This window comes from Rhinatrema bivittatum, chromosome 19, assembly GCF_901001135.1.
Source record: "Rhinatrema bivittatum chromosome 19, aRhiBiv1.1, whole genome shotgun sequence".
NCBI lineage: Eukaryota > Metazoa > Chordata > Amphibia > Gymnophiona > Rhinatrematidae > Rhinatrema > Rhinatrema bivittatum.
Window position 1 is genome coordinate 29,211,477 of NC_042633.1, and position 25,615 is coordinate 29,237,091.

Consider the following 25,615-nt stretch of genomic DNA (forward strand, 5'->3'; position numbering starts at 1 on the left):
TAATGGCTGCCTCCAGCAGCAGAAAGGAGACGTTAGTCAAGGAATAAAATGGAGAAAGGTAGGCTCGGCTGCTGGGAGCAGCCATTTTATGCTAGAGGAAAGGAAGCGACATCTGACAGCCGTAGATTGTACACAAAATGGCTGCCTTCAGCAGCAGGAAGGAGCTTTATTCAAGGAATAAATGGAGAAAGTAGGCTCGGCTGCTGGGAGCAGCCATTTTATGCTAGAGGAAAGGGAAGCGACACACTGACGCCGTAGATTGTACACAAATGGCTGCCTCCAGCAGCAGGAAAGCTTTATTCAAAGAATAAAATGGATAATTTTAGGCTCGGCTGCTGGGAGCGGCCATTTTATGATAGAGGAAGGAAGAGTAGAGTGACCATCACTTACAGCCCTAGGTGTAGCACAAAATGGCTGCCGTTCAGCAGCAGTAAGGACGGCTTTATCAAAGGAATAACTGGAGATTTGTAGGCGCTGCTCCTGGGTGCAGCCCATTTTATGCTAGAGGAAAGGGAAGTAGGAAGTGACATCACTGCCGCGTAGTTTCTAGCACAAAATGGCTCTCTCTCAGCAGCAGCGAGAAGGCCTTTATTTCAAGCAAAGGTAGCTCAAACTATGGATCTAAACCTAATCTGGCATCTAGATCTTTAGCCTTTAATGCTGTGCTGTTTTAAATGTAAGGAATTTGCCTTGTTTTGTATATTTTGACATTTAATCTTGTATCACTTTTTCTATAATATGTGTAAAAGACCTGAATGAATAAATTGAAATATATTACTGTGCGTTGATGGTGTATATCTGTTTTGCGCGTCCATCTCGATTTGCCTGCAGGTCACCAGATCCCTAAATGGACCTGGTTATTGTAGCTGATATAGCTTGGGTTGTGTTGTTTACATCAGCGCTGTTATCATGCAGTGATGTGACTGATTTGTCCCCCTGTTTCCTCAGCCGCACAAAGAGCAAGTCTGAAACATTCCGATGGCTGTGTGCTATATTAACAAATAAATGTTTGCTCCTTTTGAGTGGAGGTTCAGGACATATTTGACCTGTGTCTAGAATAGTTAAAAAATGTATGTAAAATCTGCTTTTGAAATCCAAGTTGTGTGTCCTTACTTGAGCACTATTTTCTGCAGGGTGGCTCTTGAAACCAGTGTGGAAGTAGGATGGAGGAGGAGGTTTATATGTCTTGTCTCACAGAACGCTCAAGCTCTCCACCTAGCTGTGCTTTACTTTTCTATCGCAATGTTTACAAATATCTTAATTTCGGCATGCTGTTTGAAATAGTGCTGCTGATCAACGGTCTTCTTTAAATCATCCGTAGGCGATCAGCTGGGGTGGGACACCATCAGGCCTTTCTTGCAGACTGCAAGGGGGACCCTACTGCACCCTGTTTATTTTGAAAGCGGTTAGGGAAGTTAATTTAAAAAGTCCATAAACTGCCACTAATCAAGTTAACGTAAGGAATAGCCATTGCTATTACTGGCATTAGTAGCATGGGCTGTATTTACTGTTTGGGTACGTGAAAGGTACTTGACCTTTGGATTAGCCACTGTTGGAAACGGATGCTGGGTACATGGATCCTGCATCTGACCCGCGATGGCAACTTCTTGTGTTCTTAAGGATATGGGGGCCGAGAGCTAAGGCGAGTTGCCAGATCGATTGCGGTGATCTACCCACGAGAGGGGCAGCCCGATCGGTGGTTGGGATCTCAAGTGCGACTAGGGATTGTTTTGTATTTTTCCTTACACGGACGTCCAGTGCAGGCGGGCAGTCCAGCTCGGTGATGCCGATTTGCTGATTCTGGGGAATGTTTGGAAGTCGAGAGAGGTTAGAATTGCGAACGCGGCAGGAACGCTTTCTTCGCAGCTTTAACATTTGACTCTTTTTGTTTCTTTTCCCGCTGATGAGATACTCACACCCTGCTACCAATCGTGTGTGAGAGAGGTTAGGCGTCAGGCGGGGGCGAGGACCCCGGCAGCCAATAGGAAAGCAGCTGGTCCCCCAGGAAGGGAGGGTAACTCCGCCCACAATAGTATCTGAGGGGCGGGCGGGTCGGTTAGGGTTGTGCAGGCCCTTACTGATTGCGCATGTAAGCCACTGGAGGAGCGCGTGTGTGTGTCTATCAATCTGCCCCATCCGGTCTATCGAGCTGGCGGCCTGGGGTGAACTGCTCCCTACCAATCTGGAGACTTGACAATCCTGTGCAGGTTAACTATGAATGCAGGGGAAAGTCGGGATTTAACCAGTCCTGTAATCGATCTTTTTTATAATGTTCGGTGTTAGTGGATGGCCTTTTCTTCTTATGCAGGCAGGGCTGAAACATTGGTCAGTGGTGGGATATTGGAACAGCATTAGGAGCACTTCAGTGACAGCTCTGGACGTTTTGCTTCGGATTAGAATAGGCACCTGTGCATCTCTTCTGGGATATTTTAAGGAAAAGCCCTTTTCTGTATTTTTTTTTTTTTTTTTGGAAAACCCTGGATATTTTTGGCCTTAAACACAAAAACGCCTGCATTGGTTTGCACTGGGTAGCAGCAGCAGTCTTTGGATCCGTGGACGTTTTGCACAGTTGTAGCTGTCGCCTTGATGGCTTTAATGGTGATAGCTGGGACAGACTGGTATTGTGCAACTACAAGCAGTTTGCTCCTCCCACCTTTAGACGGAAAGCAGGCTGGAGAAGATGGCGAGAAGAAGGGCAACATGAAGGAGTCTGACTGCTTCCTGGTAAAGTATGGCTGGGAGTGGAGCAGGTGTGGCATGTGGTGCATGCAAGGAAAGGATCAAAAGATGACAGGAGGGGCATTCTGCTGCTTGCGTGGCAGGCCCTGGGTGGCCGCAGAGGAAGAGTACTGAATGGGGCGAGGGGAGGGAGATGTGTGGGAAAGGAAAGAGAAGAGAGAAAAGACAGAGCAAGAGCATATGGAGGAGTCTGAGTGGGAGACAGTGCGTTACATTCCAGGTCCCCCACTTCTCCTGGGGTGTAGGTAATGAAGAAGAGGAGAGATCGGTGGTTGTGCTACCCAGTTCTTAGAAAAATGCCCCTTTATTACCCTCTTCAGTTACATTTCAGACCCCGCTCATGAAAAGTCAGCCTTTTCAATGATTTGACATGTTCCATGCAGCCCTTTGAGGACCCTTGGGGACAGACGGACCCCTTTCTAATCTAGAAGAGTAACATTTTGCATGCAGCTGACATCTTCAAATCCTCAAAACCTGCCCTGCCTGACAAAAGCTTGAGTTCTGCCTGTCACGTACCATCTTACAAAAATGGCAGTTTTCAAAATCCATTTAGCCAGGGAAGAGGGATTTTTGAAAATCGGTCACCCCATGTGTGTGGTTTAAAAAGTATGCGACTGTGCCACAGGATGGGTATATCTCGCTGCATTGAGCAGAGGCTGAATTAGAGCAGGGAGGTAAAAATCGTATCTGGCTTTTGCGTGGTTTTTTTTCCCCTCGCATTAAGCGCTGTGCAGAGAAAAGCTGGTGCAATCCCTGTGGGTACTCCCTCCCCTCCTCCCCCCCTCCCCCATGGGCAATTTTCAAAGGGGGAAAGTCTGTGTGCACTGTCCTTTTCAGAGCTGGATCCAAAAACAAGCACAGTTTTGCAAATTTGCCCCTGTTACTCCAGCTGAAGAAGTGAGGAGAGTGGGGGCATGAGGTGGTGGTGCCCCAGCCCCTACCCCATATAGAATAACCTGAAGCCCTCTCTCCGGTTACAAGGCAGGGAAGGGGGCAAGAACTGGGGTGCAGTTCTTCAGAAGGAGCTCTCTGGGTGGGGAGGGCTGATTCTTAAGGTAGGAACTCTGGGAGGATGATTCCTCAGGTGATTCCAAACACCCAGACGTAAATAGGAAGACAGCCAAATGCGCACTCACGACAAATGCCAACACGTTTACATGGAAGGGAGGCTGTGGGCTGCTGATTGATAGATCGAGGGGTCCTTCTGAGGCTGCGGGAGGGAAGGGAGGCCGAGTGCTGCCTCTCCATTCCTGTGATTAGAAGGAAACTGACTGAGGGGACCTGAGGGGCGAAATGGAGAAATTTGAGTGTAAAAGAGGCCAAAGTAGGCTTAATGGGAGGATCTCAAGGAGATGATGAGAACTTGATGTGGGTGAACTTGTGTGGAATGGTGGAAAGGAGAATGGCCCTATAACTGAGTGGGTTCGAGGGAAGAGAAATGGAAAGCATTTTTTTCTTCTTCCTATTGGCTATCATTCACTGACCTTAACTCTGCTGGCAAATGATGCCACAGGACTGGTCCAATACAGCTAAGGGCTGCAGCCTGTGAGTTACCTAAACTGCAACTTTAAAGAGGGTGCAACCAGAAATGCCGCCCCCCCACCCCCAAAGAGAAGATCTCTGAGAATGACCTGGTTGATAAAAGGATCTTGATCCTGCAAGTAGGCTGCCCCAACAGCTTTGTGCTGTTTTGGTACGAGAGGCTGCTTCAGGGATTCCCATTGTTTATTGCCTTTATAGGGGATTGACAAGTAAGAGGACGCATCCCTGCGGAAGATCACAGTCCTTGGAGCATCTCTGACCTCACAATGAAGGTATGGGGGTCCACCTATGGATTCCGGAGATAGGCGGCTATCTCACATTTATCAAAAGTGGACCCAAATCATGGTTGACTGCTAGATCTTGACTGGTCACTCCATGCAAATTGGTAGTGAAGAGAGTGACTGGAGAGCACGTTACAAAGGCTGATAGAGCTCAGGGCTGTAATTCCCGTTCCCAAACCGCAGGAAAATATGTAGTGATATTCTTTCTGTTTTGTCATACCCAAGGAGAAAGGGAGCTCATTTCGATCCATCCTGGATCTGAAAGGAGTGAACTGAGATTTGTGTGTGACTCACTTCAGATTGGAAATCTTAAGCTCTGTCATTGTGACGATGGAAAGGGGGGAATTTCTCACATCTCGCGATCTGGAGGAAGCATATCTACGAATCCTCATACGACGAGAACTTCAGTGGTTTCTATGTTTTGCCATTCTAGGACAGCGTTATCAGTTTCTAGCTTTGCCATTTTGGCTGGTTACGGCGCCCAGAACCTTCTCCAAGATCATGGTGGTGGTAGTGATGACTCTGCACAAGGAGGGTATTCTGGTCCATCCATATGTGGACGCTTGGTTAATTCGGGGCCAAGAGTGCGGAAGAAGGTCAGTTGGCGTCTCGCAAGGTGAATCCGCATCCTTCAAGAGCGGGACTTAGCCAAAAGCAATCTACAGCCAACACAGACACTGGAATTCCTCGTCGTGAGACTTGATGTGTTGAAAGGCAGGAGTGATTATGCCAGATCAACGTGTCAGAAAGTTGGAGAATCTGGATTCAATCCTTGAGATTGGCCACTTGTTCAACGGTGTGGAGTTATTTACAGGTCTTGGGGTCAATGGCAACAACGTTGAAAGTGGAATCCTGGGCAAGAGCGCATATACTGCCGCTTCAGCAGGTTCTGCTGTTGCGGTGGAATCTGCAGTCACGGGCGTATATTGTGAGGCTATCCTTGCCGCTGGAAGTGAGCGCAAAGTTGTAGTGACGGTTGAGAAGGGTAACCTTTAGAGACTCCAGAATGGTTGGTGCTTACAATGGATTCGAGCCTCCTGGGTTGCGGGTCTCGCTGCCAAGAGTTGATAGCGCAAAGTTGGTGGAATGTTGATGAACGACAGTGGACCATCAATTGATTGGAAGCTTGTGCAGTTTGCTTGGCTTGCCTACAGTTTGGTGATCGGCTGACAGGATGAGCGGTAAGATGGGCGGTAAGAATAACGTCAGACAATGCCTTGACAGTCGCCCTAAGTAAACCATCGGGGTGGAACGAAGAGTCACCAGGTGATGGTGGAAATAGATGCTCTCTTGGAATGGGCTGAGTAACATCTACATACACTATCAGACTCTCATATTGCAGGGACAGACAATGTGAGGGCCAATTCCTCAATAGACATACGTTAGACTCAGGAGAGCGAGAGCTGGCAAGACTGTCTTTCGGCTCATAGTATCTTGATCTGTTGGCGAGTTGCAACAGCACGATAGTGCAATGGTTCTGCAGTGATGGAAAAGACCTGAGGACATTGGGAACTGATGCTATTGTTCAACAATGAGCACAGAGCGAGATTCTGTATATATTCCCTTCTTAGCAGATGATCAGCAGGGTAATATGAAGGATGGCGAGTCATCCTGAAACCGTACCTATGGTGGCCATGGAAACTGGTACGCGGACCTCCAATGTTGACTGATAGGCAGTCCTATGTGGCTGATGCTCAAAAAGGAGCTTCTACAACGGGCTGATCATGCATGAAAGTCTGGGTTGATTCTGTCTTACAGTTTTGTCCTTAAGAGGGCCCACCTGCTGAGGTGTGGTTATATTCTGGCAGTGGTGTCCTCACTGCTCCGAGCTAGGAAGTTTTCTGATTCTCTGACTTATACCAAGAACCAGAACAGTGAAGGGTGTTGATGGAGACCACCTAGTATACCGGCTGTGAAATAGAGGCGGGGCTTTATGTTCAATGGCTTACTTTTATTATTTCAGTATATAAACGCTCAAATACTTTGCTTCTCCCCTCTTTACCTTTGTAATACGTGGGTTTATGCGATCATTTATTTCTGAAAATTTTGATTTTTCTTATACTTTATATGTAACTGTAACATTACCCATATTTCATACAAGATGATTTCTTGTAATTATGTTAAACTGCATTAAAAATAAAATAGAATCAACCCAGACTTTCTTTATTTTATTTTTATTTAACAGTTTTTGGCCTTAAGAGGGCTCACCTGCTGAGGTGTGGTTATTTTCTGGCAGTGGTGTCCTCACTGCTCCGAGCTAGGAAGTTTTCTGATTCTCTGACTTATACCATGGTTTGGAGACTTTTTGACAGTCTGTGCGGGGTGAGAGATTGTCACCCTCTCGAGTGGCAATACCCTAATTTTGGAGTTTGTGCGGGAAGGATTAATTAAGGGTCTGGTCCTAAACACCTTGCTCAGGAGGATGCGGCTTTCGCGCGTGCGGTGTTGATGGGAGCGCAGGCAGCTTCCCATCTGTTTCGGGAATAGCTTTGGTACATCCCACTGGTGTGGATTGGCCTGCCTGAGTGCAGAGGAAGGTGAAATCACCTGATCATTCTTTTCCTCTAAGGAAGGCAGGCCAATCCACTATCCCCACCCTGGGCTTGCCTACTTGTGCTTTTATTTTCAGTTCGTCCTTTCAGTCGGGCATGATGCATATGGTTTTATGTTCTGAATCGTTTGAAGGACTGGTAAGTGAAGAACCAGTCTATATAATCAGTTGTAGTTAATATTTTTTTCCTGAATTCGGTACTACTGAGTTTTTTGGAAGTAACGAGATGTCGGCGGTTAGTCATGGGTCAAGTATATTCAGTTGTCCACAGTTTGCTTTTCTAGAGAGGCTGGTCAGCTGATGAGGGGGCAGGGCTATACGTCAGTGACATCAGCGAATCAGTTGTCTCCATCTGCTGGTAGGAGTGCATAACCCGCCAGTGTGAATTAGCCTGCCTTCCTTAGAGGAAACTAAATTATCAAGTAAGAAATAATTTCACCTTCTAAAATGACACAAACAGAAGGCACATTGAGGCAAACAATGGCTGGTACGAGAAGAAAATACTGCAAAAGCCATGCATTGCTAATAATGAACGTCGAGTGGAAAAAACCAAGTTTTGATTGCTTTATGAAATTTTAAGCAGCATCACAGGCTAGGGAACCCAAACAGAGAAAAGACAAATTTTCTTGGGACCTGGCTACAGTGGCAGCCTGGAGTTTTAAACTACAGAAGGCCAAGGAGAGAATAGCTGTGCCTGAATAGAGGGAAATTAGTCAGTCAGTCAGCTTGGATTTTGTTTTGAATACGGCAAGAAAGTGCTGTAAGAGAAGCCTCTGTGGTATTGAGACTTAACTAACATGGAGCGATTAGTGTAGACCTTCACTGAAGGGAAGCAGCAACTCAGAGAGAGGTTCAGGTTTTCTGTATAACAGTTTAACCAGCTAACCCCAGCAGTGTAAGTCAACACAACCCGGACAACCCCATTGCCTCCAGTATTTAAAATAAAAGACGGGAAGACCACCTGCACCTCCTACTTGGCGAATCTGCTTACAGGCAGAAGCCACGCAACTTTTCAGGGTGCCAACCCCGATGGAAGAGCCAGTTATTCGGAAGTTAAAACCGCCATCCTGGCAAGGGCAGGGTACACAACGGAAACATGTCTGCATTCATTCCCGCGTAGCATCCTACAGCCGAGGAAAATCCATGGAGCCTTTTTTCATTACCTAAAGTACACCGGTGTTACGCGCGGCCGGCCTCTCTCGCGGTGGCAGGAAGATGCCGCCACGATTCCTCGGGGCGACGGGAACGTCGCCAGTCCTCCAAGGCCAACTGCAGCAAAGGCGCGTGCCCCACGTCGGGCCTTAACGGAACCGTAGTGGGAAACGTTCCCGCGGTTCCTCGCTGACGTCATCCAGCAGGGAGTATTTGAACTCTGGCCTCGACCCTTGGATTGTTTGCCAGATTCTGCCTTTCGCCGCCTGTCTCGACCATGGATTGTTTCCTGGATTCGCCTGTTTGCTGCCTGTCTTGACCCTTGGATTGTTGACTGGATTCTGCTGTTCGCCGCTTGTCTCGAGCACGGACTGTTTCCTGGATTCGTCTGTTTGCTGCCTGTCTCGACCCTTGGATTGCTTACTGGATTCCGACGCTAGCCGCCTGCCTCAACCCTGGACTGTTATCTGGATCCGCCTGTCTGCTGGTGACCTCTAACCCGGTCTGGAACTGAGATCCGCTGCCCGATGACGAGAGCTTCGGAAATCTTATCTCAGGTAGGACATTTCTTGGCTCAAGGGTCCACGGTGGTAATAATTGGATGGAAGTGATTACAGCCAAAGGTGAAAAGTTTCAAAGTAGCCAACCATGTCCTCTTAGAGCAGTTCCTGGACATGCTGGACCAACCCTTGCGGATTTGGGTTTGGCAGCACCCAGGGCTCACCCTGGAGAAAGCATTGGAAGTGATGGATGCCTTCCATCTTCAAATGTCACGTTGCATTGGTGGTACTGGACAGAAGAACCGGTGCTTTGGCTAGGGCATAGAGGTACCTGATTTTGGTTCCTTGGGGGTGCAGGATTTGAAACACCATATCTTTCTGGCGGAAGCAGGAGCTGAAATGCAGCACGCTGTTCTATCTGCAGTGACGGAAAGTGCTTCAGTTGACAGAAAATTGGAGTGGACATCAGTTTAAACTGATGTTCACCTTTGGAAAAATCCAGGAATTTATGGGTGAAAATCTGCTGAACCCAAAAATGAAGGAACCTGATTATTCAGTGAGTCATGCTCCCATGTCGCTGCTTTTTCTCAAATTTGTGCTAAAGTTATCAATGGATTTCCCCCTCCTCTTGTTTCCAGCAGCCAAACATTAATCTTTTATACATATTAAAAAAAAATAAAATTTTCAGGCTTGAAATAGGCTTCTAATGCATCAAGGATGGCTTTTGTATCCTTTCTCTGTTCCTCTGTAAGGCTCAAATTGTGCTTACGCGCAAATGGCGCATTCAGTCCTCATCACCCTCGCTGTAGCTGCCCCCACTTCGGCTGACTTCTCATTTAAGCCCGTGCCTAGAGAGTAGCCTTTTAAATTGTGCCCTGAAATTTTCCAAGTTGCTGCTTTGCATTCCTACTCTTGGTACCTTGGTGGGGGGAGGGACGGAATTCTGTTAGCGTTTGCCATGATGCCGAAGTGCACTCATGCTTCAGTTTTCAAAGGTGGACGCGTGTAGTCCTAAACTAGTTAATATTGCTACAAACCTTGCCTTCTGCTCACAGCTCCTGAGCCTATTGCACTGTAGAAACACTCATCTTCAGATGCAGGGTCAGATACATCAGACACCAGGTTTTGTATGTAGAAAAACAGACAAAAGAGGAAGTAGAAACAGTGAAATACTTTAGTCAGCCACAAAGTGGCATCGACCTAGAAATGAACATCTTGTAAACAACCTGAGCCCACTGAAACTTGAAGGATGGGATTTTTGCCTTTAGGCTCTGTAGTTTATGATTAGGTGACTCCTGGTCATCAGAATTACGCTGAGCCAGACCTGGTTTTGCCGCATTGCATGCTGGGCCTTGAAGATTTGTGCTTATTCTCAGAGAAATGAGATTTATGAGTCCATAGATGCCATCGTAATACAAAAGCAGGCTCAGGCTGCCCTTGAAGGCCTGGAGAGCTGCTGACCCTATTTAATATCACAAGTGGCAATGGTGTGGACCTATTCTGATTTTCCTCCGTCTTGTTCTCCAGTCTGATGCTCCATGTTGAGCAGCACAGATTTACGAAGATCTGGTTCTGATGCAGTCTGACCCGTTGAAATTAAAATTCCTCTCAGCTGAGCTGAAATTCCCTGTTTTAACTGAAAAATTCCAAAATGTAGATCCAGGGCGTCTGTGTTTTATTGATAGATTAATTGTCATCCTCCCTCTTCCACAGGAGCAATTATGTGACATTCCAGCATCCAGAGCCTGCGTCTCCTCAGAATGAAAACAAGGCCAAGTGCGGATGGATGGTCACTTCCAAGGACTGGATAAAATGCTACTAAGTTAAAGGAGATGGGCAGAAAAAGGCGAGTAATTACAGTCCTCAAGACGGAGTCCTCTGTGCTGGCTGATTAGGCCCTATCCTCCATTCTTGAGAGAAATCCCTCACACTGAAATTGTCTTCTGTTAGGCCTCCAGGCCCATTCCAAGATAGCTGCCTGGGTGGGTCTTGAAATTCCCAGTGGGAGCAGGCTTGCTGTTTTTTCTGGTTATCAACAAGCAGCTTGTGTTTGCAGGGGCATTACTGGTATAGACTATGTCTCGGTGAGCCTCTATCATTTTAAAGGTTTCTCTTCCAAGGCACACTGACAGCATTTTATTTAAGGAAAGATTTTCTGTAATGGTGGGGAAGGAGCAGTTGGTACAGTAGTCGGAAGAATGCTTCCTCCAACACGTTGAGCTCTTGAGAGGAACAATCTGATCATGTATCCTGATTGAGACCCTATTGATGCTTTAGCAGCATGAGCAGTCCTCTTCCTAAACCTTTCCTCTTTCTCCTCTTTCTCTGTAGTGCCTTTAACAGTGGATCCCCTGACAGCACATGTTCAGCTGATCCTGTCTCGAGACAAGAAAATCATAAAATACATGGTGGATGCTCTCTTCTTTTCTGATAACCCTGAGCGTTTTAATGGCAAACCCTGTGCTTTGGCACGCCAGAGGTTCTCCTTTGGGGTGCGCTACTGGGAGGTGGAGGCGGTGTATACTGGACTGGGGGGGCTGCCAGGGAATCTGGGAGGTGGAAAGGAGTGTTTAAAATCAAACTGTGTGTGGGGATCTGGGCTATTGGGCTCCTGGGTCCGTATCGTGATGAATACTTGGGCGTTCACGTCCCCAGACACCCCTCTAGCTTTGAGTGAGACTCCCAAAACCGTGGGAGTGTTCCTAAACTATGAGCAAGGACGAGTCTCCTTCTACAATGCAGACAGCATGGAGACTCTCTTCACTTTCAATGACTCCTTCACAGAGAAGATCTATCCTTTCTTTTGTGTGGGTGCTGTGGGGACAGAACTGAAGCTCTAGGATGGTTCCATATTCTGTTCCCTGTGTCCTAGGATGTACTCTGTTTTTAGGATACAGTGCTGCCCTCTGGAGAATAGTTACTGAATGCTGGGTAACGCCGGTGTGGTTGTGTACTCTTCAACTCATGAATCTGGCGAGCTGTCTCTTTGTATGTCATAGGTTACTGCAGAGGGACAATATCATTAAAAGCTCAGGATGTGTTCTTTCTAAAGTTGATGCCCAGTAGAGAGGGAGGAGGAAAGTAATCATTCTCTAGTGATGTTAGTGCTCTGATAAAAGCATTAGAGGAAGAAACCAAATTAGAATCAGCAGGTACAGAAATGGAGAATTTCAAGCTGTTTTTCTTTGTAAAATCCTTTCAACCAGCAAAAAGCAGGTTTGTTTTGCCCCTGTCAGGTGTTTATCCCGTTTGCAGATCATTATTTTTTTTACTTTTGTGTATAACATTTTCTTTGTATTTTTTTCTAATTCCTTTTTGTCTAATGGCTTTTGCGAGGTGTGAGAATGCTGTTTCAACTTTTAAAATTGGTTTCAATGTTTCCCTGTGCTGTTAAGGCAGGCTAGAGACATACCTTCCCTTTGTTTATCTAAAAAGGGCAAGAAGAGAAACTAGACAGTTAAGATAGTTCGGGGCTCATTACTCAGGGCACAAGACAAGTATTTAAAAATAAAATGCATGAGGAAAAGAGATGAGAACTGGAAATAAGACCTGTCATAGATGGTTGTAATACAACTTAATAAGAATAGCGTATACTGAGACTTGAAATCCCTGCCGTTTAGAACGGACAAGATAGGAGGAAAATGCCAAAAGGTTTAATGCTGGTACTGATTTACAATATCCTTGAGAGACTAAAATCATGGAAAATTGTATGGGCTGCTGTTGCGAGCAGCCATTTTATGCTAAAGGAAAGGGAAGCGACAGCACGGACTGCTGTAGATTGTAGCACAAAATGGCTGCCTTCAGGCGCAGCAAGGGCGCTCTATGCAAGGAAGAATATAGTGGAGAATTGTAGGCTCGGCTGCTGGGAGCAGCCATTTTATGTTGGAGGAAAGGGAGGCTACAGCTCTGACAGCCGTAGACTGTAGCACAAAATGGCTGCCTCCAGCAGCAGGAAGGAGGCTTTATTCAATTAATAAAATGGAGAATTGTAGGCTCGGCTGCTGGGAGCAGCCATTTTATGCTAGAGGAAAAGGAAGCGACATCTGACAGCCGTAGATTGTACCACAAAATGGCTGCCTTCAGCAGCAGGCTTTATTCAAGGGATAAAATGGAGAAAGGTAGGCTCGGCTGCCGGGAGCAGCCATTTCATGCTCGAGGAAAGGGAAGTGACATTACTGACAGCCCTGTGTGTAGCACAAAATGGCTGCCTGCAGCAGCAGGAAGGCTTTATTCAAAGAATAAAATGGATTATTTTAGGCACCGCTGCTGGGAGCGGCCATTTTATATTAGAGGAAAGGGAAGTGACATCTGACAGCCGTAGATTGTGCCACAACATGGCTGCCTTCAGCAGCAGGAAGGAGGCTTTATTCAATTAATAAAATGGTGGAGAATTGTAGGCTCTGGGAGCAGCCGTTTTATGCTAGAGGAAAGGGAAGTGACAGCACTGATAGCCGTAGATTGTACCACAAAATGGCTGCCTCCAGCAGCTGAAAGGAGACGTTCGTCAAGGAATAAAATGGAGAATTGTAGGCTTGGCTGCTGGGAGCAGCCATTTTATGCTAGATGAAAGGGAAGCGACAGCACTGACAGCTGTAGATTGTACCACAAAATGGCTGCCTCCAGCAGCTGAAAGGAGACGTTAGTCAAGGAATAAAATGGAGAATTGTAGGCTTGGCTGCTGGGAGCAGCCATTTTATGCTAGAGGAAAGTGAGGCTACAGCACTGACAGCCGTAGATTGTACTACAAAATGGCTGCCTCCAGCAGCAGGAAGGAGATTTTATTCAAAGAATAAAATGGAGAAAGGGAGGCTTGGCTGCTGGGAGCAGCCATTTTATACCTTAGGAAAAGGAAATGACATCACTGACAGCCCTAGACTAGCACAAAATGGCTACCTTCAGCAGGAGCAAGGAAAAAAATGGAGAATTGTAGGCTCTGCTGTTGGGAGCAGCCATTTTATGCTAGAGAAAAGAGAAGCGACAGCTCCGACAGCCGTAGATTGTAGTACAAAAGGAAAGAAGAAAAAGAGGAAAGATTTTTACAAATTTTACAAAAGAGGATTTTTACAAATTTTACAAAAGAGGAAAGGGAAGTAACATCACTGACAGCCCTGGCGTGTAGCACAAAATGGCTGCCTTCAGCAGCAGGAAAGCTTTATTCAAATAATAAAATGGTGGATAATTTTAGGCTCGGCTGCTGGGAGCAGCCATTTTATGCTAGAAGAAAGAGAAGCGACAGAACTGACAGCCGTAGATTGTAGCACAAAATGGCTGCCTCCAGCAGCTGAAAGGAGACGTTAGTGAAGGAATAGAATGGAGAAAGGTAGGCTCCGCTGCTGGGAGCAGCCATTTTATGCCAGAGGAAAAGGAAGTGACATCACTGACAGCCCTAGACTAGCACAAAATGGCTGCCTTCAGCAGCAGCAAGGACACTTTATCCAAGGAATAAAATGGAGAATTGTAGGCTTAGCTGCTGGAAGCAGCCATTTTATGCTAGAGGAAAAGGAAGTGACATCACTGACAGCCCTAGCGTGTAGCACAAAATGGCTTCTTGTAGCAGGATGGCTTTATTGAAAGAATAAAATGGATAATTTTAGGCTCGGCTGCTGGGAGCAGCTATTTTATGCTAGAGGAAAGGGAAGCGAAATCTGACAGCCGTAGATTGTACCACAACATGGCTGCCTTCAGCAGCAGGAAGGAGGCTTTATTCAATTAATAAAATGGTGGAGAATTGTAGGCTCTGGGAGCAGCCATTTAATGCTACAGGAAAGGGAAGCGAAATCTGACTGCCGTAGATTGTAGCACAAAGTGGCTGCCTTCAGCAGCAGGAAAGCTTTATTCAAAGAATAAAATAGTGGATAATTTTAGGCTCGGCTGCTGGGAGCGGCCATTTTATTTTAGAGGACAGGGACGCGCCAGCCCTGACTCCTGTAGAATGTAGCACAAAATGGCTGCCTCCAGCAGCAGGTAGGAGGCTTTATTCAAGGAATAAAATGGAGATTTGTAGGCGCTGCTCCTGGGAGCAGCCATTTTATGCTAGAGGAAAGGGAAGTAGGAAGTGACATCACTGCCTGCTGTAGTTTGTAGCACAAAATGGCTCTCTTCAGCAGCAGCGAGAAGGGCTTTATTCAAGCAAAGGTAGCTCAAACTATGGATCTAAACCTAATCTGGCCATCTAGCATCTTTCTCCTTTAATGCCTGTGCTGTTTTAAAGCGTAAGGAATTTGCACTTGTTTTGTATTTTGACATTTTAATCTTGTATCTCTTTTTCTATAATATGTGTAAAAGACCTGAATGAATGTATTGGAAAATAAATTGAAATCTATTACTGTGCGTGATGGTGTATCTCTGTTTTGCGCGTCCCATCTCCGATTTGCTGCAGTGTCACCAGATCCCTAAATGGACCTGGTTATTGTAGCTGATATAGCTTGGGTTGTGTTGTTTACATCAGCGCTGTTATCATGCATTGATGTGATTGATTTGTCCCCCTGTTCACTCAGCCGCACAAAGAGCAAGTCTGAAACATTCCGATGGCTGTGTGCTATATTGACAAATAAATGTTTGCTCCTTTGAGTGGAGCTTCAGGACATAGTTGATCTGGGTCTAGAATAGTTAAAAAATGGATGTAGAATCTGCTTTTGAAATCCAAGGTGTGTGTTCTTACTTGAGCACTATTTTCTGCAGGGGAGAGGTGGCTCTTGAAACCAGTGTGGAAGTAGGATGGAGGAGGAGGTTTATATGTCTTGTCTCACAGAACGCTCAAGCTCTCCACCTAGCTGTGCTTTACTTTTCTATCGCAATGTTTACAAATATCTTAATTTCGGCATGCTGTTTGAAATAGTGCTGCTGATCAAAAGGTCTTCTTTAAATCATCCGTAGGCGATCAGCGGGGGTGGGCCACCATCAGGCCTTTCTTGCAGACTGCAAGGGGGACCCTACTGCACACTGTTTATTTTTAAAGCGGTTAGGGAAGTTAATTTAAAAAGTCCATAAACTGCCACTAATCAAGTTAACGTAAGGAATAGCCACTGCTATTACTGGCATTAGTAGCATGGGCTGTATTTACTGTTTGGGTACGTGAAAGGTACTTGAGCTTTGGATTAGCCACTGTTGGAAACGGGATGCTGGGTATAATGGATCCTGCATCTGACCCGCGATGGCAACTTCTTGTGTTCTTAAGGATATGGGGGCCGAGAGCTAAGGCGAGTTGCCAGATCGATTGCGGTGATCTACCCACGAGAGGGGCAGCCCGATCGGTGGTTGGGATCTCACGAGTGACTAGGGATTGTTTTGTATTTTTCCTTACACGGACGTCCAGTGCAGGCGGGCAGTCCAGCTCGGTGATGCCGATTTGCTGATTCTGGGGAATGTTTGGAAGTCGAGAGAGGTTAGAATTGCGAACGCGGCAGGAACGCTTTGTTCGCAGCTTTAACATTTGACTTTTTTGTTTCTTTTCCCGCTGATGAGATACTCACACCCTCCTACCAATCGTCTGTGAGAGAGGCTAGGCGTCAGGCGGGGGCGAGGACCCCCGGCAGCCAATAGGAAAGCAGCTGGTCCCCCCAGGAAGGGAGGGTAACTCCGCCCACAATAGTATCTGAGGGGCGGGCGGGTCGGTTAGGGTTGTGCAGGCCCTTACTGATTGCGCATGTAAGCCACTGGAGGAGCGCGTGTGTGTGTCTATCAATCTGCCCCATCCGGTCTATCGAGCTGGCGGCCTGGGGTGAACTGCTCCCTACCAATCTGGAGACTTGACAATCCTGTGCAGGTTAACTATGAATGCAGGGGAAAGTCGGGATTTAACCAGTCCTGTAATCGATCTTTTTTATAATGTTCGGTGTTAGTGGATGGCCTTTTCTCCTTATGCAGGCAGGGCTGAAACATTGGTCAGTGGTGGGATATTGGAACAGCATTAGGAACACTTCAGTGACAGCTCTGGACGTTTTGCTTCGGCTTAGAATAGGCACCTGTGCATCTCTTCTGGGATATTCTAAGGAAAAGCCCTTTTCTGTATTCTTTTTTGGAAAACCCTGGAAATTTTTGGCCTTAAACTGAAAAACGCCTGCATTTGTTTGCACTGGGTAGCAGCAGCAGTCTTTGGATCCGTGGACGTTTTGCACAGTTGTAGCTGTCGCCTTGATGGCTTTAATGGTGGCAGCTGGGACAGACTGGTATTGTGCAACTACAAGCAGTTTGCTCCTCCCACCTCCAAACGGAAAGCAGGCTGGAGAAGATGGCGAGAAGAAGGGCAACATGAAGGAGTCTGACTGCTTTCCTGGTGAAGGATGGCTGGGAGCGGAGCAGGTGTGGCATGTGGTGCATGCAAGGAAAGGATCAATAGATGACAGGAGGGCATTCTGCTGCTTGTGTGGGCAGGCCGCAGAGGAAGAGTACTGAATGGGGAGAGGGGAGGGAATGTGTGGGAAAGGAAAGAGAAGAGAGAAAAGAGAGAGCAAGAGCATATGGAGGAGTCTGAGTGGGAGACAGTGCGTTACATTCCAGGTCCCCCACTTCTCCTGGGGTGTAGGTAATGAAGAAGAGGAGAGATCGGTGGTTGTGCTACCCAGTTCTGAGAAAAATGCCCCTTTATTACCCTCTTCAGTTGTATTTCAGACCCCGCTCATGAAAATTCAGCCTTTTCAATGATTTGACATGTTCCATGCAGCCCTTTGAGGACCCTTGGGGACGGACGGACCCCTTTCTAATCTAGAAGAGTAACATTTTGCATGCAGCTGACATTTTCAAATCCTGCCCTGCCTGACAAAAGCTTGAGTTCTGCCTGTCACGTACCATCTTACAAAAATGGCAGTTTTCAAAATCCATTTAGCCATGGAAGAGGGATTTTTGAAAATCGGTCAGCCCATGTGTGTGGTTTAAAAGTATGCGACTGTGCCACAGTATGGGTAGATCTCGCTGCATTGAGCAGAGGCTGAATTAGAGCAGGGAGGTAAAAAACATATCTGGCTTTTGCGTGGTTTTTTTCCCCTCGCATCAAGCGTGTGCAGTAAAAGCTGGTGCAATCCCTGTGGGTACTTCCCCCCCCCCCCCTGGGCAATTTTCAAAGGGGGAAAGTCTGTGCACTGTCCTTTTCAGAGCTGGATCCAAAAACAAAGCACAGTTTTGCAAATTTGCCCCTGTTTACTCCAGCTGAAGAAGTGGGGAGAGTGGGGGCATGAGGTGGTGGTGCCCCCAGCTCCTACCCCATATAGAATAACCTGAAGCCCACTCCTTCCAGAGTTACAAGGCAGGGAAGGGGGCAAGAACGGGGTGCAGTTCTTCAGAAGGAGCTCTCTGGGTGGGGAGGACTGATTCTTAAGGTAGGAACTCTGGGAGGATGATTCCTCAGGTGATTCCAAACACCCAGACGTAAATAGGAAGACAGCCAAATGCGCACTCAAGACAAATGCCAACACGTTTACATGGAACGGAGGCTGGGGGCTGCTGATTGATACATCGAGGGGGCCTTCTGAGGCTGCGGGAGGGAAGGGAGGCCGGGTGCTGCCTCTCCATTCCTGTGATTAGAAGGAAACTGACTGGGGGCCTGAGGGGCTAAATGGAGAATTTGAGTGTAAAAGAGGCCAAAGTAGGCTTAATGGGAGGAGATGATGAGAACTTGATGTGGGTGAATTGTGGGAGTGGTGGAAAGGAGAATGGCCGTATAATTGAGTGGGGTCGAGGGAAAGAGAAATGGAAACTTTTTTCTTCTTCCTATTGGCTAATCATTCACTGACCTTAACTCTGCTGGCAAATGATGCCACAGGACTGGTCCAATACAGCTAAAGGCTGCAGCCTGTGAGTTACCTAAACATGCAACTTTTAAAGAGGTTGCAACCAGAAATGCCGCCCCCCACCCCCAAAGAGAAGATCTCTGAGAACGACCTGGTTGATAAAAGGATTCTTGATCCTGCAAGTAGGCTGCCCCTCCCCATGCAAAGATGGGACGCCAGAACTTTGTTCTCCCTTGACCGGCTCCTCCGCGGGCTGCGGAATCGAGCGGTTGGCGTGCTGTCGGACAATGCGATTTACCCTATAAGGGTTCTCTCCGGTTGGGAAATGAGTTGGAGAAGATGGTGAATTGATGAGGTGATTCCAAGACTAAAGCAGCTTTGTGCTATTTTGGGACGAGAGGTTGCTCCAGGGATTCCCATTGTTTATTGCCTTTTCAGGGGATTGACAAGTAAGAGGACGCATCCCTGCGGAAGATCACAGTCCTTTGGAGCATCTTGGACCTCGCAATGAAGGTGTGGGATCCACCTACGGATTCCGGAGATAGGCGGCTATCTCACATTTATCAAAAGTGGACCCAAATCATGGTTGACTGCTGGATCTTGAATGGTCACTCCATGCAAATTGGTAGTGAAGAGAGTGACTGGAGAGCATGTTACAAAGGCTGATAGAGCTCAGGGTTGTAATTCCCGTCCCTAAACCGCAGGAACATATGTAATGATATTCTTTCTGTTTTGTCATACCCAAGGAGAAAGAGCGCTCATTTCGACCCATCCTGGATCTGAAAGGAGTGAACTGACATTTGCGTGTGACTCACTTCAGAATGGAAATCTTAAGCTCTGTCATTGTGGCGATGCAAAGGGGGGAATTTCTCACATCTCGCGACCTGGAGGAAGCATATCTACGTATCCAAGATCATGGTTGTAGTAGTGATGACTCTGCACAAGCAGAGATTTTCGAAGATCTGGTTCTGATGCAGTCTGACCCGTTGAAATTAAAATTCCTCTCAGCTGAGCTGAAATTCCCTTTTTTAACTGAAAAATTCCAAAATGTAGATCCAGGGCGTCTGTGTTTTATTGATAGATTAATTGTCATCCTCCCTCTTCCACAGGAGCAATTATGTGACATTCCAGCATCCAGAGCTACATCTCGTCAGAATGAATACAAGGCCAAGTGCGGTTGGATGGTCACTTCCAAGGACTGGATAAAAGGCTACTAAGGTTAAAGGAGATGGGCAGAAAAAGGCGAGTAATTACAGTCCTCGAGACGAAGTACTCTGTGCTCGCTGAATAGGCCCTATCCTCCATTCTTGAGAGAAATCCCTCACACTGAAATTGTCTTCTGTTAGGCCTCCAGGCCCATTCCAAGATAGCTGCCTGGGTGGGTCTTGAAATTCCCAGTGGGAGCAGGCTTGCTGTTTTTTCTGGTTATCAACAAGCAGCTTGTGTTTGCAGGGGCATTACTGGTATAGACTATGTCTCGGTGGGCCTCTATCATCTTAAAGGTTTCTCTTCCAAGGCACACTGACAGCATTTTATTTAAGGAAAGATTTTCTGTAATGGTGGGGAAGGAGCAGTTGGTACAGTAGTCGGAAGAATGCTTCCTCCAACACGTTGAGCTCTTGAGAGGAACAATCTGATCATGTATCCTGATTGAGACCCTATTGACTCTTTAGCAGCATGAGCAGTCCTCTTCCTAAACCTTTCCTCTTTCTTTGTAGTGCCTTTAACAGTGGATCCCCTGACAGCACATGTTCAGCTGATCCTGTCTCGAGACAAAATCATAAAATACATGGTGGATGCTCTCTTCTTTTCTGATAACCCTGAGCGTTTTAATGGCAAACCCTGTGCTTTGGCACGCCAGAGGTTCTCCTTTGGGGTGCGCTACTGGGAGGTGGAGGCGGTGTATACTGGACTGGGGGGGCTGCCAGGGAATCTGGGGGGGCTGCCAGGGAATCTGGGAGGTGGAAAGGAGTGTTTAAAATCAAACCGTGTGTGGGGATCTGGGCTATTGGACTCCTGGGTCTGTATCGTGATGAATACTGGGCCTTCACGTCCCCAGACACCCCTCTAGCTTTGAGTGAGACTCCCAACACCGTGGGAGTGTTCCTAAACTATGAGCAAGGACGAGTCTCCTTCTACAATGCAGACAGCATGGAGACTCTCTTCACTTTCAATGACTCCTTCACAGAGAAGATCTATCCTTTCTTTTGTGTGGGTGCTGTGGGGACAGACCTGAAGCTCTAGGATGGTTCCATATTCTGTTCCCTGTGTCCTAGGATGTACTCTGTTTTTAGGATACAGTGCTGCCCCCTGGAGAATAGTTACTGAATGCTGGGTAACGCCGGTGTGGTTGTGTACTCTTCAACTCATGAATCTGGCGAGCTGTCTCTTTGTATGTCATAGGTTACTGCAGAGGGACAATGACATTAAAAGCTCAGGATGTGTTCTTTCTAAAGTTGATGCCCAGTAGAGAGGGAGGAGGAAAGTAATCATTTTCCAGTGATAAAAGCATTAGAGGAACACCACCTGACCTTTGTGTTCTGTTGTTACAAGTATGTAAAAGCATGTTCTGCGTAACCAGCTAAGTAATTTTGCTGAAGGTCACATGCAGGGATAGTGTGTCCATGTGGGAGGATGGATTAGCGACTTTGCTGAAGGCCACACACAGAGGGTTGGGTATAGAGATTAAGTGATTTTGCCAAAGGTCACAGAGGGTCAGGGGAATTGAGAGCTCAAAGGATTTTTCCCTTAGAGACAAAAGTGGAGAAAACCTTTAGTACATAGGCATCAGAGTGATTTTGCCACCATGGTTCAAGATCAGGAGCGGAGAGGTTAAGTGTCTGCTGAAGGTCACACACAATGAGTCTGGAGGAGTTGATTAGAATTAGGGTCTTTGGTGGGAGGGAAGGATGGTAATTCTTTGCTCTGACTCTTTAACCCACTTTTTCTGATGGTGCCTTTAGCACAACACCCCTTTGTTTTTCCATTTGTAAGGTAGTGGGGGAGGTGGAGAAGTTACTGTTTTAATGAAATAAGAGGAAGAAACCACATTAGAATCAGCAGGTACAGAAATGGAGAATTTCAAGCTGTTTTTCTTTGTAAAATCCTTTCAACCAGCAAAAAGCAGGTTTGTTTTGCCCCAGTCTGGTGTTTATCCCGTTTGCAGATTATTATTTTTTTAGTTTTGTGTATAAAAAGTTTTTCTATTTTTTTCTAATTCCTTTTTGTCTAATGGCTTTTGCGAGTTGTGAGAATGCGGTTTCGACTTTTAAAATTGGTTTCAATGTTTCCCTGTGCTGTTAGTTCAGGATAGAGACATGCCTTTCCTTTGTTTATCTAAAAAGGGCAAGAAGAGGAACTAGACAGTTAAGATAGTTCGGGGCTCATTACTCAGGGCACAAGACAAGTGTTAAAAAATAAAATGCATGAGGAAAAGAGATGGGAACTGGAAATAAGCCCTGTCATAGATGGTTGTAATACAACTTAATAATAATAGCGTATGCTAAGACTTGAAATCCCTGCCGTTTAGAACGGACAAGATAGGAGGAAAATGCCAAAAGGTTTAATGCTGGTACTGATTTACAATATCCTTGAGAGACTAAAACCATGGAAAATTGTACGGGCTGCTGTTGCGAGCAGCCATTTTATGCTAAAGGAAAGGGAAGCGACAGCACGGTCTGCTGTAGATTGTAGCACAAAATGGCTGCCTTCAGCAGCAGGAAGGAGCCTTTATTCAAGGAATAAAATTGAGAAAGTTAGGCTCGGCTGCTGGGAGCAGCCATTTTATGCTAGAGGAAAGGGAGGCTACAGCACTGACCGCCGTAGATTGTACTACAAAATGGCTGCCTCCAGCAGCTGGAAGGAGACCTTAGTCAAGGAATATAATGGAGAAAGGTAGGCTCGGCTGCTGGGGGCAGCCATTTTATGCTAGAGGAAAGGGAAGCGACATCTGACAGCCGTAGATTGTACCACAAAATGGCTGCCTCCAGCAGCAGGAAGGAGGCTTTATTCAAGGATTAAAATGGAGAAAAGTAGGCTTGGCTGCTGGGAGCAGCCATTTTATGCTAGAGGAAAAGGAAGTGACTTCACTGACAGCCCTAATCTAGCACAATATGGCTGCCGGCAGCAGCAGGAAAGCTTTATTCAAAGAATAAAATGGATAATTTTAGACTCGGCTGCTAAGAGCGCCCATTTTATGCTAGAGGAAAGGGAAGCGACATCTGATAAACATAGATCGTACCACAAAATGGCTGCCTTCAGCAGCAGGAAGGAGCCTTTATTCAAGGAATAAAATTGAGAAAGTTAGGCTCAGCTGCTGGGAGCAGCCATTTTATGCTAGAGGAAAGAGAGGCTACAGCACTGACCGCCGTAGATTGTACTACAAAATGGCTGCTTCCAGCATCAGGAAGGAGACGTTAGTCAAGGAATAAAATGGAGAATTGTAGGCTCGGCTGCTGGGAGCAGCCATTTTATGCTAGAGGAAAGAGAGGCTACAGCACTGACCGCCGTAGATTGTACTACAAAATGGTTGCTTCCAGCAGCAGGAAGGAGTCGTTAGTCAAGGAATAAAATGGAGAAAGGTAGGCTTGGCTGCTGGGAGCAGCCATTTTATGCTAGAGGAAAAGGAAGTGACTTCACTGATAGCCCTAGACTAGCACAAAATGGCTGCCTTCAGCAGCAGTAAAGACGCTTTATCTAAGGAATAAAATGGAGAATTGTAGGCTCGGCTGCTGGGAGCAGCCATTTTATGCTAGAGGAAAGGGAAGCAACAGCACTGCCAGCCGTAGATTGTACCACAAAATGGCTGCCTCCAGCAGCTCTGAAGGAGACGTTAGTCAAGGAATAAAATGGAGAAAGGTAGGGTCAGCTGCTGGGAGCAGCCATTTTATGCTAGAGGAAAAGGAAGTGACATCACTGACAGCCCTAGACTAGCACAAAATGGCTGCCTTCAGCAGCAACAAGGACGCTTTATCCAAGGAATAAAAAGAATTGTAGGCTCGGCTGCTGGGAGCAGCCATTTTATGCTAGAGGAAAGGGAGGCTACAGCACTGACCGCCGTAGATTGTACTACAAAATGGCTGCCTCCAGCAGCAGGAAGGAGACGTTAGTCAAGGAATAAAAGGGAGAATTGTAGGCTCGGCTGCTAGGAGCAGCCATTTTATGCTAGAGGAAAGGGAAGCGACAGTACTGACAGCCGTAGATTGTACCACAAAATGGCTGCCTCCAGCAGCTGGAAGGAGACCTTAGTCAAGGAATATAATGGAGAAAGGTAGGCTCGGCTGCTGGGAGCAGCCATTTTATGCTAGAGGAAAGGGAGGCTACAGCACTGACCGCCGTAGATTGTACTACAAAATGGCTGCCTCCAGCAGCAGGAAGGAGATTTTATTCAAGAAATAAAATGGAGAAAGGTAGGCTCGGCTGCTGGGAGCAGCCATTTTATGCTAGAGGAAAAGGGAGTGACTTCACTGATAGCCCTAGACTAGCACAAAATGGCTGCCTTCAGCAGCAGTAAAGACGCTTTATCTAAGGAATAAAATGGAGAATTGTAGGCTCAGCTGCTGGGAGCAGCCATTTTATGCTAGAAGAAAGGGAAGCAACAACACTGACAGCCGTAGATTGTACCACAAAATGGCTGCCTCCAGCAGCTCTGAAGGAGACGTTAGTCAAGGAATAAAATGGAGAAAGGTAGGCTCGGCTGCTGGGAGCAGCCATTTTATGCTAGAGGAAAGGGAAGTGACATCTGACAGCCGTAGATTGTACCACAACATGGCTGCCTCCAGCAGCTGAAAGGAGACGTTAGTCGAGGAATAAAATGGAGAAAGGTAGGCTCGGCTGCTGGGAGCAGCCATTTTATGCTAGAGGAAAAGGAAGTGACATCTGACAGCCGTAGATTGTACCCCAACATGGCTGCGCCTTCAGCAGCAGGAAGGAGGCTTTATTCAATTAATAAAATGGTAGAGAATTGTAGGCTCTGGGAGCAGCCATTTTATGCTACAGGAAAGGGAAGCGACAGCACTGACAGCCGTAGATAGTAGGACAAAATGGCTGCCTTCAGCAGCAGGAAGGAGGCTTTATTCAAGGATCGAAATGGTAGAAGGTTATGCGCACCACGTCTTTTTTGCTAGAGTAAAGGGAAGGGACAGCACGGACTGGTGTAGATTGTACCACAACATGGCTGCCTTCAGCAGCAGGAAACTTTATTCAAAGAATAAAATGGATAATTTTAGGCTCGGCTGCTGGGAGCAGCCATTTTATGCTAGATTAAAGGGAAGCGCCAGCCCTGACTCCTGTAGATTGCAACACAAAATGGCTGCCTCCAGCAGGGGGTAGGAGGCTTTATTCAAGATATAAAATGGAGATTTGTAGGCGCTGCTCCTGGGAGCAGCCATTTTATGCTAGAGGAAAGGGAAGTAGGAAGTGACATCACTGCCTGCTGTAGTTTGTAGCACAAAATGGCTCTCTTCAGCAGCAGCAGCGAGAAGGCTTTATTCAAGCAAAGGTAGCTCAAACTTTGGATCTAAACCTAATCTGGCCATCTAGCATATTTAGCCTTTAATGCCTGTGCTGTTTTAAAGCGTAAGGAATTTGCACTTGGTTTGTATTTTGACATTTTAATCTTGTATCTCTTTTTCTATAATATGTGTAAAAGACCTGAATAAATAAATTGAAATCTATTACTGTGCGTGATGGTGTATCTCTGTTTTGCGCGTCCCTATTTGCTGCAGTGTCACCAGATCCCTAAATGGACCTGGTTATTGTAGCTGATATAGCTTGGGTTGTGTTGTTTACATCAGCGCTGTTATCATGCATTGATGTGACTGATTTGTCCCCCTGTTCACTCAGCCGCACAAAGAGCAAGTCTGAAACATTCCGATGGCTGTGTGCTATATTAACAAATAAATATTTGCTCCTTTGAGTGGAGCTTCAGGACATAGTTGATCTGGGTCTAGAATAGTTAAAAAATGTATGTAGAATCTGCTTTTGAAATCCAAGGTGTGTGTCCTTACTTGAGCACTATTTTCTGCAGGGGAGAGGTGGCTCTTGAAACCAGTGTGGAAGTAGGATGGAGGAGGAGGTTTATATGTCTTGTCTCACAGAACGCTCAAGCTCTCCACCTAGCTGTGC

At 46.5% G+C, this 25,615-nt stretch overlaps 1 protein-coding gene and 1 long non-coding RNA gene across 2 annotated transcripts in view; both read left to right on the forward strand.

Annotated features, from left to right (window-relative positions):
* Positions 1-25,615, forward strand: part of LOC115080312 — a 139,332-nt gene that overhangs the window by 46,527 nt on the left and 67,190 nt on the right. Inside the window, exon 9 of the mRNA XM_029584463.1 lies at positions 11,097-11,321. Within this exon, the coding sequence (XP_029440323.1) occupies positions 11,097-11,321 (225 nt within the window). The remainder of the gene's footprint in view (positions 1-11,096; positions 11,322-25,615) is intronic.
* On the forward strand, positions 16,419-19,731 carry LOC115080597. Its single transcript, XR_003853604.1, has 3 exons — positions 16,419-17,066; positions 18,929-19,003; positions 19,237-19,731. It is a non-coding gene; the product is annotated as an uncharacterized LOC115080597 (long non-coding RNA).